This window comes from Pholcus phalangioides, unplaced genomic scaffold (assembly GCF_987345545.1).
Source record: "Pholcus phalangioides strain wild (caught in Gottingen) unplaced genomic scaffold, Ppha-v1.0 ptg000007l_1, whole genome shotgun sequence".
In the NCBI taxonomy this organism is placed as follows: Eukaryota; Metazoa; Arthropoda; class Arachnida; order Araneae; family Pholcidae; genus Pholcus; species Pholcus phalangioides.
The window spans coordinates 52480162-52496176 of record NW_028301600.1 but is presented as its reverse complement, the minus strand read 5'-3'; the positions used below and the strand labels follow the sequence as shown (position 1 = coordinate 52496176).

At 33.5% G+C, this 16015-nt stretch overlaps 1 protein-coding gene across 1 annotated transcript in view; it reads right to left on the bottom strand.

Moving 5' to 3' along the window:
* Positions 1–15787, bottom strand: part of LOC149085473 (uncharacterized) — a 58203-nt gene extending 42416 nt beyond the window's left edge. Inside the window, exon 1 of the mRNA XM_089233490.1 lies at positions 15469–15787. Within this exon, the coding sequence (XP_089089616.1) occupies positions 15469–15517 (49 nt within the window). The 5' untranslated portion in view covers positions 15518–15787. The remainder of the gene's footprint in view (positions 1–15468) is intronic.
* Between the last annotated feature and the right edge of the window lie 228 nt (positions 15788–16015).

The following is a 16015-nucleotide window of genomic DNA, read 5'->3' as shown; positions in this document are numbered from 1 at the left end:
TTGCGCAGTCCCGTTCAGTCTAATTTTCTAACCGTATTGTTCTAAGGTTGGAAAATATGTTTCTGGAGCTTAATGGCAGAGCACTCGCCCAGCAGTGAGAGGTTTGTGGTTCGATTCCCCACAGAGGAATGTGACTTTTCTTTCCCAAATTATCTGCACTTAGTATCCAGCCAATTGTACTTCGTATACACAGTGTTCGTAAACTGTTTAGAAAACATTAGAGCGGTGATAGTGCCCTTCAAGATGAACAATATTTGTCCACGTTAAAGTTTAAACAGTGGGAAAAAAAGATACAACGAAATCATAAGTTGCAAAATCCCGTGCAGATCAGCGAAAGACTGGAAGGAGATTCTCAAAGTCAAGGGTGTGGTTGCACAGTTCACATCGACAAATGAAAGACTGGCTCGCCCTCTATGTTCTTGGTACGAAGTACATGCCGAATTTGGGGGGGGGGGGGGGGGAATGGATTGCGACTATAGGTTCCATTGTAAATATTGTTAGTCTTGATGAGTACTATCACCCCTTCAATTTTTTTCTAAACAGTTTATGAACACCCTGTATATCATCTAAAGCAATCTGATTCTTTTTCTTATGCGGAACTTAAAACTTGTTACATTTTTGTCTAGTAAACTCTTTTTAAAATATTTTTTTTGAATTCACCAAGTCCACAAGTTATATGCCTAATATTTCAAACTTATTCTGCAGTATAGTTTGAACGATATTTTTTTCGTTTCTACTGAAGGAAGAAAAGAATTTCGGTTCTTAATCACATTTATGTATTTTCTTGATTATTGTTCGAAATAAGAATTGAAAGATTCAGTTGCCGAATTTAAGTGAATTACTGAAAAATGTATAAAAGCTAAAAACCGTAATTCGGTATCAGTTATCAGTTCCACGAACCAAGAATCAAACAATAATGAGAACTATTTCTCTACATACTAAAAACTTTTCATTTAATATGTTGGTTTCATATGATAAAAATTAGTATTCTTTCCCCAGATTAACTCGTATAATATTCAAAAGAGCTGTTTGATTATTTCAATAGATGAAGCCGTAAATATTCTAATTTTGTTCTTTTAAAAACAACAAAGCGCTATTGTATACTGAAAACGGGGAAAAAAACCTTTCTTCCCCCAGCAAATTGAATAATAGCCCACAATGTATCATAATAGCCGAAGAATATTGGTAGCTCTCTCATAATCATCTCCAGTGTCCTGTTAATTGACAACGGCGTAGATAGCTTTCATAAGAGACACTGCTTTTATTGCCGATTTTAAGAGACATCGAGCAATTATTTGGAATCCCGAAAGATTCCAAAGTGAAAATTAGAACTGCTCTTAAAATTAATAACGTTATGTGGGAAACCTTGGAATGCGTCAGCTAACTGATAAATGGATGAAATAAAACAGTTTGATGGCAGCTTTGGGGATGCCTTAATTATACTTCATTTCAAGGCGATTCTTCTCCGATGAGAGCTGCTAAAACTTTTAACAGAGAAGCCACATGACTCTGAACTAGTTTATTCTTTTTTAAAACATAAGGTCATCACATATTTCACTGACTTGGTTAAAAGTAGTTTTAATTGTGGTTGAATGTTGAACTCATACGATTTGAACGATTCATTTGTATGTACACTCCCTGTCATCTACATGAAATGAGTTTACAAAATTACCAGTCAGTCAATATTCTGTAGGTTTACATTCTATGCATCTCATTGATCGTATTAGGAAACTAAAAAGTAGCTATAAGAACTTTTAAAACAAATTCTGTGGCTTACGGGAGTCTAATCACTTAGAGAATTTAGTATGATTTATGACTTGCATGCTTCATATATTTCTGAATGTTCAAAATAAGATACACCTTTTGTTTGTTTGATAATAAATTTAACTATAAAGCAGGGATAAGAGAAGGAATGTTCATACTTTAAATTTAATCAATCTAAAAATACAGCTTTTAATATTTTTTTATACTCTCATCTAATGACACAGTGTCCTAAAAGGTGATTTTCAGAAACTAAAACGTTTACTGGGTCAGCAATTTCCAAATTCATCAACATCATGAACGTAAAAATTATTTAAAATATAGCATCAAATGCTTTTATGCATAATCTTACAAGCTGTAGGCATACAACGCTGAAATACATCATATTAACTGATTTTTGTTTTCTTAATTGAAAAACTTTAATATATTCGAACGTTAATATAAATTAACGAAAAATTTCTCTTTATCGCATACGACATCTCTTATGTGATTTCCGTAGCGATTACGACCTGGAAATGAGAAGAGTTCAGGTTTTTTTTTGTAAAATTTGAAATTTTAATATATGCTCTTCTTCCAGAGACCCATTCAAATATCGATAATTAGTATATGGTGCCCTAAAAAAATACTGTTGATTTTAAATTAAGCATATAAGAATATCAGCTAAAAGAGAAAAATTTATCTTAGATATTTGCACCTCTGTAACATAATGTATGAAATTTTTGTACGGCTCCCGATCGAAAAAATGCTAATTAGTAAAATTCACGCCTCTCTCTATTATACCCCCAAATCAGAATATGCGGAAAACTGCGACGTACGTCGTAGAACTATCAGTGCTACTGTGCAGAACAATCTGGAAGTATTTTTAGAAAAGTGTAGAATAAAAAGCACTATTATGGAAATTTTTACCGCAGAACATTTCTAGTCATTTGAGGGCTCGCTGCAGAACAATGTAAAGCTTTCTGCTTTGGGGTATTATACCAAAATAAATCTTGAACCTTCACTCATATATCGGGGTGCCGTAGATGAGACTACCAATCCTCATCCTCCTGGTCATTATCCCTATTCTCTTATATCAACCATGGCTTCGATGACCAAAGAAAAGAGCCCCGTACCAATTAACTGAATAAAAATTCTCGGAACATCTGATTGATATTTTTGATTTTTGGCAACTTATTACATGCTAAAACAGTCACGTCCTAAAAAATTTTAGGTATCCCAAAAGTCGTAAAAAGTGACGAAAATCAAAAAATCTTGAGACATGTTCATCCAAATGTCACGCGATAAACTTTTATCGGTACGGTGAAAAAAATTTTATCCAAAATATTCACATTTTTTTAGAGAGAGGGAGAATAAAAATCTTAATTTTTGTGTTTATTTCAATTATTTTTGTAATAAAGTGGCTCTATCGAAGCTGAAATTTCGTCTTTTTGCTGATATTCTTTCATCTTTTAAATTTATTTTGGATTCAACAGTATAAATTTTATTTCATTCTAAAACTTTTCCTGAAACACCCCATCAAAAAAAAAAAAGAATAAGAAACAAATTGATTATAATAGAAAAATAAGATATAATAATTATAATTAATAAAATAGGAAAATATTTTCATGCTCATGTAGAAATCCAATACTTTGGTTTGTGTGTAGCTCTCCATAAAATTTTACGGATGTAGATAATATAGTGATGTGAACTGTGCTGTACGTATGTCTCAATTTCTTCGGTGAGTTAAATACCTTTCTCGTTTTGATTAAAATTGTATTGGCTTCGATTAAATCTTTTGAAGGCAAATTTAACAGTTGCAGCGAAACAGGAGCGCTATTGGCTTTTGCTTTGCATGGTATCGCTCGCTTCTTAATCGTTTCGTGTTTTGCTATCCTGATCTGCTATTTCCGCAATGAGCTCAATTATTTTGGTACATTTGCCTGGGTTCAATAAATTAATTATTTCTCAAAGCAGTAATTAATTGTATCAGCATTTTGTGACGGAGCGTTATGTTTCTATCCCTTACCCCCCATCTCCTGGTATCCTGATAAGCATTAGGAAAATCGTTGCCGAGGAGCTGTGAAAGCAGCCGTGTGCTCCAAGAACAACCAGCCACTTATTGACGGAAGCTCAATTATTCGCTCGTACCGCCTGAGATCACACGGCGGAATTGCTTTCGTGGTCTTATCATTTCCCAATAACTGTTATTCTTGGCTTTGTTTTGGTCACTGTTGTGCAATGTACCGCACACGCCGCGTTCGTTCGTGCGTTAAGAAACGATACCGATCCAATTATGACAGCCAATATTGAGATAATATTGGCTCAGTGAGCCGTGCTTCTTACGGAATAATCGATTTAATATCCTAAGCCGACCGACCCTCTCTACTTTTTCCGGAATTCGAACGATTGTGGTTCGTCTTAATAAATGCTGCTCAAACGGAAAATGCAAAACAGGAATTTTTGCTTCGTAAGCGTTGAACAAATTGACATTGGACTGTTTTAACTTCTAAATTCACTTGAAATTTGATGCGAAATCAGGTTTTGGTATCTGAATATGTCCGAAAAACCACGGTTAAATCGCCGTTAATAAAAAAAAAATCGGCTGTGCCAGAACAATAATCGCAGAATATTCCGAAAATATCATACTTATGCATCTGAAGGTTTAAAACAAATACTCAGTGTACAACTGAGGAAAGTTAAAATATACAAAAAGCCTTATTTTCACACTCTTAAATAATGACTATAAAAATTGGGTTTGATTCCCACATCGATAAATAATGCATTTGCCCACACACAGGGCCTCATAATTTTATCCCCTAAATTTACCAGTATTCACCAATGAACCAAACATATTTGACCCTAATCATGGGGTTCCTAAATGGCACATTTTTCTACAGCCCATTCAATTCGAATGTCCTGACTGCAGCTAACAATAAAAATCGGCCTCTTAGACGTAGTTTATTAGACAGCCAGTGTGTGTGTGTGTGTGTTTTATGCTTATAGTTCTTTTTTTTTGTCATGAAAAAACCGCTGTTTAGGCAAGAAACAAGTTTGTATAATCCGACTTAATCATATCTTTAATCACAGCGCCTTCTTTTAATTACCAAATCATATTACCCTTTGCTGAACCTTACTTTATCGGTGCAATAATTTCATGCCCAGATCTCCATCACCTTCCGTGAGGTTAGAATTTTTGTACCCAGCTAAATGCGCTTAACGGATAATCCGCTTTCAGATAATCGAGGTTCTTCTACTGTACAGGATTTATATGCTTTCATGCAATCCTACAATACAATCCTACAGACAGATATGTGAAATTCTCACGGAAAGAAAATTGTTTTGTTTGGAAATGCTTATTTTTTTTTTTAGTAGTGCTGATTTTTGGTGGCATTAGCTTTGTTATTAAAAAAAAAATTCATCTGGAAGATTCTTAAAACTTTTATTGATGTTATTTGAGATGTGATGGGTTTTTCCTAGATGGATTTTCCTTACACCACAACAATCTACACATATTCACGGGAGGGTACTGTAATAGCAGAAAGGTATTCGCATTGAGTTCTCAAATCATTTCTGAGGTCCTGTACCACACAATAGGTCCAAAATGAAGCATTGCTGATAGATGAGAGAAGCCAAAGAGCAAAGATATCGCTCGTATGCGGTAGCTGGAGTATTTTTTGGAACTTGGACTGCGTAAAATATGTTTTGGAGAGATGCTTTTAAAGAACATTATATGTCCCTAGTCACTTAGTTTCTTCCAACTGTTCTCTAGGAGCTATAAACTACCCTTCTACAGAGATAACAGTTGCCGCCCTTTGTTGCTCTGAATCACGCGATTGAGAGGATGAAACGTCAATGTGCAACTCGTGTTAAGATGGAGGAAGGTCGCGTTTCTTGTTTCAGTTGATATGATTTATTTGTATATCATGAAATTAAATTTTTTTACATTACATATATATTACATATTTTTCAATAAATAATAACATTTATTACATTCCTGTGAATTTTACGAATAAAACAAATGTTGTTTAGTTATGTCAAATTTACTATCATATGCTTGACTTTCAAAAAGCAGTGTACATTGCTTAAGAAGAAAATGAATAAGAACGGTTTTTCTCCAGAAACATTATACTTCACAGGTGTTCCTGTAAACTTTTTGTTATTTTCTGCTTCTACAAGAATGCAATTATTAGAATGGACCAGCTACAGACGAAACACAACTTAAATAGTGCTGTAACACTTTCTAATGTATTCCTGTCATCTACTACCATTTCTGCTCTTGAATACAATACCATGAAACTGAATACAGTAGATAAAAACAGAAATATATATATATATATAGTTATGTTTGATTTCAAAAAGTTTTAATTCCGATTCAAAGATCGTACTTCGCAACACTTCAGATTTTGTTTGTGTATTTTACGTCAAAATTTTTCTTCAATTTTCTTTTCTGAATGCATAATTTTTGATAGAGATTATCTACGAGTAAAATGATATAAGTTGTTCCTATTTGTGTTCGAAATTCAGTTAATTTGTTATTCTATCACATTAACTCCACCAACTCATGGCAAATAATTTGCTGTTGTTCATGTGATTCATTTATATCTGATTCCAAGATTGCTCAACCAGTCGATTAAAATAGTCATTGAGAATTAAATAATTTTTCACTTTCAAAAATCAGGTACGTGACAGTAGTAACTCCAACATTTCCCATAGATGCAAATTTCACACCCGGAAAAAGTATTGTTAGCTATAAAATAAAACAAAAATAAATAAAACTAAAACCTGTGTGTATATTTACAGAAACGTTTGACGATCGACTGAACTCCGCAAAAGCCATAACTCAGTTGCGGAACTGCTTGAGGTAAAAAACATTCCCACGCACGTACAGAACAACTGCCTTTAGGTAAGTATTCAAGAAATATTTCGCCCGGAATGTCCCGATGTTTCTTGTTGGGCAAACAAAAACACGACAAATATTCTTTTTTCTTATTTATTGTATCTTTTTTCCCCTTTCATTTCGTCTTCTCGAAGCCGGCCGCTTTTGTGCGTAAAATTTCCGAAAAGATCTGAAACAGCAGCCATAGACCTTCTTCCTTTTCCATGCGCCTAGATATTTCGGCTTGGCATCCGAGATCACGGATAGGCAGCAACGACGCATTTTACGGAAGTTTTCGCCTACAGATTTCCGAGTCCCCATGCTCAACAGCTAATCAATCAAGAAGCATTAAGACCAAGACATGTGAAGAGCAACACTGATCCCTCTCCAGAGCTAGATGAAAGAAGCATCCAGTTTTTCCTTCCCATTTTTATTTTCGTTCCTTCTTTTCTTACCTATAAAGAATTACTTTGTTTTTTCTTTTGTCCTCTAAATTGTACGTAAGAAACTCTATCAAGAATCGAAGCGTAAGATTATCATAAATATGTATTTCGACGTATGTATAGAGTGTAAAATTTCCTGTTCTCAACGTGTTATGTTTTGTTCATCACACAGTATATGATGGTGAAATGTCATCCTGAAATATTTTCATATCCGGTGTTTGAAACATCTGAAAAAAAATGAATTTTTTTACCGTGATTTGTTAACAATTTTTATGAGATGTTTCACATTTTTTAAAGTATGGTGAATTCATAACAAGATAACTTTTGATAGGTTATTGAAATTTTGAAAATATAATATAGGTGTATGAAAGTTTTTCGACGCCGAAAGTATGTTCCCATTAATCACCTAAAGTAGATGAAATTTGGTTCGAAATGTCAGATCGAACAAGTTTTTTATAATATACGAGATGATGTTAGAATAAGCTTTACGACAGAATTTTGTAAGGTTGATATTTAGGGAATTTTTCGAGGCACCCCAATCAATTTGGAGAAAGTTAAGAACGTCAAAAAACGTCATATTACCAATAGCATAATTTTTCTGATCTAGGAATCTGTTACAGGAAAATGATTGTACCCTTGTTTGTGCTGCTCTATTTTTAGCTTCTACTAATAGCAAATTCATGCATATCATAAATTTTACAAGTCATGTTATTTTTCTATACTCAGCGTGCGTTAAATTTCCATCTATCGCTAAAATGATATTAACCTTCCACTGACAATTTCTATGATTTACAAAGTGATTCACAAGTAGATATCGCACAAGATCCCATGCATGTAATTATGTGTACTTTCGAGTGCCATTCGAGTACTTTAACTTTCGAGTGCCATTCATTGTGATTAGAGCAGGTGTTGACAGTGGATACCGTTTTTTTGAAGGCCACTTGATATTTCATGTCCTCAGTGATGCGTTGCATTTTGTTGATTGTCCTGATCGCAGCAGGAATATTATTCTTCATATTTTGTAATGTGTGAGTGTGAGGTTTGCTTGTGTACACTCTGGTATGCACCCATATTTCGGGAACGCTTCGATATCTCTCTGAGATGTGAAGCAGCGTGTCTCCGGTCCTTCAATGTTCAATGTGTATACTCTGTTTTTCAGAAAAACCCCTATGAAAGAAATCAAGGCTTCTGAGGTCTGGGAATCTTGGGGGGGGGGCTCGTGTGTTCTTGTACTTAGCACCGCATGTGCTGCCTCCTGCTTGTGGCATTCGCAAGTTATTCGACTATTCCGCTCTACAAAGCCGAGAGATTAATGCGTCCTAATGTTTAGTGGCTACGGGAATCAACTACGGAATTATTAGTAAATTCATTGGGCCAGTTGTATAAGAATCACATTGTATATGATCAGAAAGAGAAGGACAATTCTTGCTTCTCAGCCACCTCGTTGGGCATTTTGCCTGTTGTGGCGTTGTATTTGAATTTGTATTTTCTTGGACTTTTTTTTTCTGCTGCATCGGAAAGTTTGTTTCCCCTATGTTATTGATTTATAAAGACCGAATGTATTTCAAGTTTTTGGAAAACATACTTGAATTGGTGGTTTCACTTTATTCAATGCGATTCAGTCCTCAGAAAAAAATTACTTTTACCGTTAAAAGTATTACTAACATTTCGAAACATGAAACAAAGTTAAAAGTATTGATATCTATTGATAGTAGTTATGGATTGGAAACACCTCGGCTTTAGTTCAAGAAATGTAGGCAAAAAGCAATTTCTTAGATGTGGTGACGGGAAGGATTCATAAAATTGCCAGTCTTCATCTAGACCTACTTTATCACTTATCATATCTGAAGCAGAAAGGAAAGAGCGTCATTCCGTTTGTATTCCTAACCGGAGGCTGCCCGCTAGAAGTAAACGCCACTCCCAATAAAGAGATCTGGAATAAAAACAGACAAGCTTTGTCCATGGGGATGCTTCCGCACGAAAAGAAATGATCTGCAAATGATCAATGGTCGTCTAAAAGACCATGCAACCCATAAAGACAAAGCCGGCTATTACGCCCGAGGTTTAACGGCTTGGATAAAACACAACAGCTAGGATAGCTTCTAAACGTATTTTCTCCGAGAAAGGCTTTGCTTTTTTAGGTAAATGACTGAATAGTTTTATTTTCGGACAAGAGATCTTTCATTTGTAGATAGCTTTTGCCAAAAGTATTGAGAAAAAGTGAACAATATATTTGACTATCGTCATCATAATTATCAACCGTTTTCAATCCACTGCTGGAGGAAAGTCTCCTTTAAATTTTTTAATTTTACTCTGATGCTTTTGTCACCCAGTTGACTCCAACCACCTCTCGGATCTCGACGGTCCATCTAGTGTGGGGTCACCTCTTTTCGGATGTTAAACACTACGGGGTACCAATCCAAATACTTATGGTCCATCTTTTGTCCTTTCTTGTTACATATTAGAAAAGAATTCAAATACAAATACAAGACCACAACAGGCAAAACGCCCAACGATGTGGTGGCGTTAAGCTTGAAGGTCTAGTCCTTGTAAGACAACATATGCTTATGTGTGGAGATTCTTTTTTCTTAACGTCACCTACATAGCATCATAAAAGCAGTTGGGGCCGATAAAGAGCTGATGAGCCTTGAAAGGAATTATACGTGGGAAAAATTCTAATTTTGTTGATAGTCTTTCGTCAACAGGAGCGTTGCATAAGATAAGATATAAATGATCAATTAATGATGCTCTTTCACGATTAAACTATTTCAAAGATTTCTCTTAAGGATATTGCTTATGAATTGAATCATACACCTCAAATTCATCCAGGAAGTACCTTTATATAGATCTCGATACTGGGACCCAATTCTCTCGAAGGAAAATAAATTTACCCAAAAAAAGGCCCCATTATTTAGGGGGAACCTCTAGATTTTAAAGATATATTACACACTGACTAAGAAAACTAAACATGCCTGACCCTTGTGATGTAGGCAGAGGAGTATTTATAGAGAGTTAGCACAGGCTATATATAGCCCAGAGTGATGTGTTCAGGGGAGGATGGCAAATTTGGGGAATGGGTGGTTAAGAAAATTAGTAGAATGAAAGGAGAGGGAGGAGCAAAATTCTTACAGTTCATGGATGGTAAAACCACAAATTCACTTTGGCTTACAAAGCAGGGGACCATGTCAATGAGTGACCCAGAAAAAGAGGGACCTGGTTAGTAAGTGAGCAAAAAAAGCGACCTAGAGATTTTGCAAGCACGTAAGCAGCAACCAAAACAGTGACTTTGAGAGCAAGGTCAGTGATTGACCAAAAGTGACCTAGAGAGGGAGGGACCTGGTCAGTGAGAAAGCATTAAAATGACGTGGAGAGTTTACAAGCATATAAGTAACCAAAACAGTGACCTAGAGAGAGATGGACCAGGTCAGTAAGTGACCAAAACAGTTACATAGAGAGGGAGATACCTGGTCAGTGAGACAGCATTAAAGTGACCTAGAGAGTTTACAGGTATAAAGTGATTAAAATAGTTACCAAGACAGGGAGGTCAGTGAGTGACCATAACAGTGACCCAGAGAAAGATATTTCATACGAGCACAATAGTGCAGCGTTTCTCAACCTTTCTTAATTCAAGGATCAGTAAAATGTCCGAAACAATTCGATGGACCACTTGCGTCTCGTATTACTAGACATTCCTGTATTTTTGGTTGTTCCAAATATTTTTATGCATTTGTCCCGTTTTTTAACTAGGCTTATTTGTAATATTTAATAAAATCATGAATAAGCAACATTTTCATAACTTATAAATTATAATAATTATAGATGTATAAATATTTATGGCTATATAAATAATTTATATTCATCGCGCATATTTGTCACACACACAGGCTTGTTGTTATTTACGCAATCTCCGGCACACCTCCAACAGGTTAGAATTTCTCAAGAAATATTAACGTGGAGGTGTGTCCGGTTTTCATGTTATTTACGCAATTTCAAGAACAATCGGTGATTTTGCTAGCTTATGGTAACGTTTTTGGTGATAATTGATGATGTCTCGTGTTTCACCATATTTAAGATCGTAGTTACCCGTATTTTTCTCAACAAAATATGGTCTATTGATTCTTTTCACGTGAAATACATTTTTGTTTACAGTGATTTTCAGCATCCCTTGTGGCAGTAATTAGCAAATTTGTCGTTAATTGCATTTATTGTCTACAATTAGTGATATTCCCCTCCCCAGGTTCGCTATTTCCCGGATTTTCCTCGATGAGATATGGTGAACCCAATTATAAAGACACCTATAATTTTTATTTGAACCCCACATGAATATTACTAATATCAATTACAACAATGTCCGCGGATCATAGGTTGAGAAACGCTGCAGTAGTGAATAATATTCTTCTGACATGGACAAAAATTTTAAATGGGGCCAACTTAATATTAAATTCGCATCACGAAGTTCTTATATTTCTCTCTAGAGATTAGCGTTATCATTTTTTTTAAGATCATCACGATAATCACCCCTCATGCATTCTCGTAGAATTTATTGTGTCACGTTTTCTTTTAAGAGAAAAAAAATAGAAATTATGCTTCTTGTAGAGATATAAGGTGATGAGGCACGCTTTTGGCGATACATATCCAGTAGAGCTCTATATAATGAACTCCTATTGTATAAAACAAAATATTTACAGGAACGCTAACATTTTCATCTATTCGCTCTACATTGAAATCTATTTCTTTGTAAAGAATTTTCTGAAAGAAATGATTTTGTTATATGGACAGTAGAGACTACTGTACGTATAACGACTGTCCCAAACTTGGATAAGAATGAAAGATGACGGTATATTAATTACGCAATTAAGTTATGTGTTTATAATTAAAATAAAAATTATCGATTCAGTGATTCCCAAACTGTGTATCAGGAGATATTTTGCTGATAAAATTACATTGAATGTTTATTAAGCACACCCAACCAGTGTGCCACGGCATTTATGATGTCGATGGAATGCTACGAAATCAAACCCCGAAGATATTTAAAATTCTAATCTATCCAAAGTGCCATGAATCCTGACTATGTATCCCCGACTAGGTATGGAAGTTACAAGTCTCACTCCGGAGGTCAAGTAAATCTGAAGGTAGCTGAATAATGCCTCGCCTTCTATCAGTCAATATTTCGCACGCAGTTCGAGATCAATAAATACATTCTGAATATGCGATCAACTTCAGCGAAGCAAATATTCATTGATAGACAAATTTGTTCATTAAATATGTATAATCTTAGATGATTTCATTTTACTGCTACAACACTATTGCTGACATTGAATCAGCTCATTAGACACAGCTCCGTAGCATGACACTTTCATCTGGGGATTGCATAGTAGGAACACTGATACAGTAAAATGTACCGCAACATTTATTTTTGTCCACGCAGTGTATGTGTGTATGTCGTATATCGATATCGGTATTACATTACAAGAAAAAATCTTAAAAGTTCCTTGTTATAGTCATCACATGTAACCTATTAGAAAATACTGACCACACAAAAAATTTATTTTCGATTATCTTCAAAATAAACGATTGCAGCAGTTTAAGAAATTAGTGATATCTCAAATCACGTTTCACTTTGTGTGATGATTTTTATGATATCAATACTTAAATAATTCAAGGATAAAAATGTTGAAAAAAATGGCATCGTTATCAGAATAAAACAGACATGATTCACGCAAATAACTAATGCAACGAAGTTATTTCTCAGTTTATTTTTCTCTCTTTCAGACTAATATTCCCTTCTGTTAACGAAGAGTTTACATAATTCAATACATAAAAAAAAGGAAAAGCAAGCGCACACTTTCAACACTGAAAGTGCAATTCATAAAAAAAATTTTCACAAATTTCCTTCCAAGTCATACTAAATTCCAATGTCCCAAAGGATTCAAGATAACTCAAAGATTATCGTTTAAGACAGCTTTCAGAAAATCACAGTATTCCGTGCGAGAGGAAAAAAAACATATTTTCAAGAGGAAAAACGTTTTATTTTTATCTATTCATAATCTAGTTTGTGGTGCTCGAACGTGTCACAAAATGACACAAGCAATGCCAATTCAAAAGCGTTTAGAGAGATTTAAGTGCATTAAACAGTTTTGAATTGGAAATCATCTAAACATTTTCCAAAAAATGGAAATAAAAATCTAAAAATATATATTGGCAATCATCTTTCTCGCTTTCAACAAGAAAAAAAAAAGAGATAAATTATTTTTGAGGAAACTTAAAAAAACGAGAGGAAAAAAAAAATTATATAAATCTGCAGCTTGTTTTGTGCGTCTTAAAGAAGTTCCCAGCCATCGCAATTATCGATTTCAGTTTTGTGATTCTCCTTTAAATCGTTTTAAGACATTGGCTAGCCAAAAAGATCTTTCTCACGAACTTACCGTTAAACAAGAAAATGAGAGGGAAAAAAAAAATATTATATTTTTATTTTTGAAACTAAAGAGAAGAAGAGCACATGAAAACCATTGGATTAAGATAAATATTTAACGGAAATTTTCTGTGCAGACGTCTCGGAAAATTGATCTTAAAAATTAAAGACGTAATTCTACTAAGAACAGAATTCCTTGCTGTAACTACTTTTCTCGTCTGTCTCATTGGTAGCTGCAACTTACTGCTTTGGCGTAAGAAAAAATGAGCGAAATACTTTCCGAAGTTACGAAAAATAAAATAAAAGCATCGCTTCATTCCCTCAAGGGTCTCTTACCTACAGAAACTAATTTTAAATTTCCTTTCGGTTCTGGGAGCGGGTCTTCTTTTTCTCCTTTCCTTTTCCTATTTTTCAATTTTCTTTTATCTTTTTTTTTTTTTTCATTCACCGGCATATAGGCACATGCCTTAAATCTGATACAAATATTTCTTGGAATATTTTACCTAAAACTTGCAGAAAGGAAAAATTTACTGGGTATTTTTCTTTACCCCGATTCGTACGGAATTATTCTGCTCTTGTCACTTCCAACAGATTTTTTTTTCGGGTCGAATACAAAAAAAAAGTAAATATAGTGCATTGTAGTGCTTCGAATTGGAGATATTTTCAAATACAGTGAGTGTATTTTAGTTTGGGTTTTTTTTTTTTTTTTTGGATATTTCTTAGCGATGTACAAATTGGACGAGGTAGAAGTTATTTTTCACGGATAAATAGGCCTATATACTATATTGTCAGCTATATCGTCAAATTTTTTGCTATGTAAACTAGTCACGAGAATTTGCCGAAAATATTCAGATTTATTTTCCGCACAACTTGCATTTATTTTCTTATAAATTATGCATAATAATTCTCATTGTGTACAGTATTACATTTTTTCATCCATCATCGAAAATTTGAAAATACAAAATTTCATATGAGAGAGAAAAAAAAACGACTTTATATATAAATTTATTTTTAAATATATGAGAAATTTGACTCATTTTCAAAATATGCATATATCTATGTATAAATAAAGACTTTATCGAAACCTTACTAATCATGATAACGAAAGATACATAATTTTAACATTAATATGTGTGAATGGAAAAAAATTATATCATGATTTTAATGTTTTTGATTTTCAATACACATATTTTTATAGTTCATAGTGACATGACATCTAAGGGTTATCACCATAAAGTAAGTGATTCATTTCACGCTGCCATTTTCTTTAAAAATTCATAAATTTTCATTATAAATTCTTATGATTTTGTTGAAATATAATTTATGAAGTATAAGTTTTGTGTAAATGTGGGTTTAAAAAATATAACATCTCTAATTATTTTTATTGACTAAATTATATAAATTTTTTTGAGTTTATAAAAGGAAAGAAATATAAAAATTCTAAATGTAAAAAATATCAAAGAAGTATTTCAGTAAATATACAAAAAATTTAAAGAACGTTTAAAAATTATTGAACGTTTAAACTTTTAAGAAGCATTTCCAAAATACTTATAATTTTGTTGAAATATAATTTATATAAAATATATAAATTTCATATTTGAGAAAAAGTATTATTCTCTAACATTTTTATAGACTAAATTGTATAGAATTTTTTCTGAGTTCAAAGAAATAAATTATATTTTTAAACATAACAAATATCACAAAAATATTTCAAGGGATATACGAAAAATTTAAAGAATGTTGAAAATGAATGAAAGTTTTAAAGCTTTAAGAAACATTTCCGAGATAAAAAAAATTTTCAGTCGGAAATAGCCATTTCAAAAAACAAACTAAATTATTTTACTCAGAAAAAAATGCCCACTTATCATTTATAAAAAATAAAATGTTCTTATAAAAAATAAAGTGATAATTTATTTTAAAATTTATTATGAATTATATTCTCGATGAAATCGGTATTTCTAAATTATCAAGCAAAAATAAAATCACATTGAACTTACCTACGACAGTTGACAGCAAAAGAAGTAATGTGCCTGACCCTGTATCCATGTAGAAAAATAATAATAATTTAAATTTTTGAAAATTCAAAAAGTTTTCTTAAACTCACTTTTTTTTCTTTATGGATATTAGTTAGGTTTTTTTTTTTTGTAAATTTCTTATTCGTAGGAGAAAAACTTTTTCACTGTCCCAGCAGCGTGTAAGTAACACAGTTGGCGGATGAGGAAGAGAGTCTCGCGATGAGCAGCCAGTTCTCAGGCCACATCGCACGTGGTTTTGTGAGCGAGCAAGCGGGCTTGGGATTTTGTTCTCAAATACTTTGATGATCGCTGCCCGCTAGGCGGCGTCGTCCAGCACCACAATAATAATCATAAAATAAAAATAAATATTCCAAAAAAAAACGCAGCGAAAAAGAGTGTTGCCATGTGTGGGATCTCGAGGTTTGAAAAGAATGGACTATATATTGAAAGCTTATTTCCCAATATGTCCGGAAAGGAACAATTTCTAAAAAGAAGGAACAAAATAGAAATATTTCACTGGAACGGACGT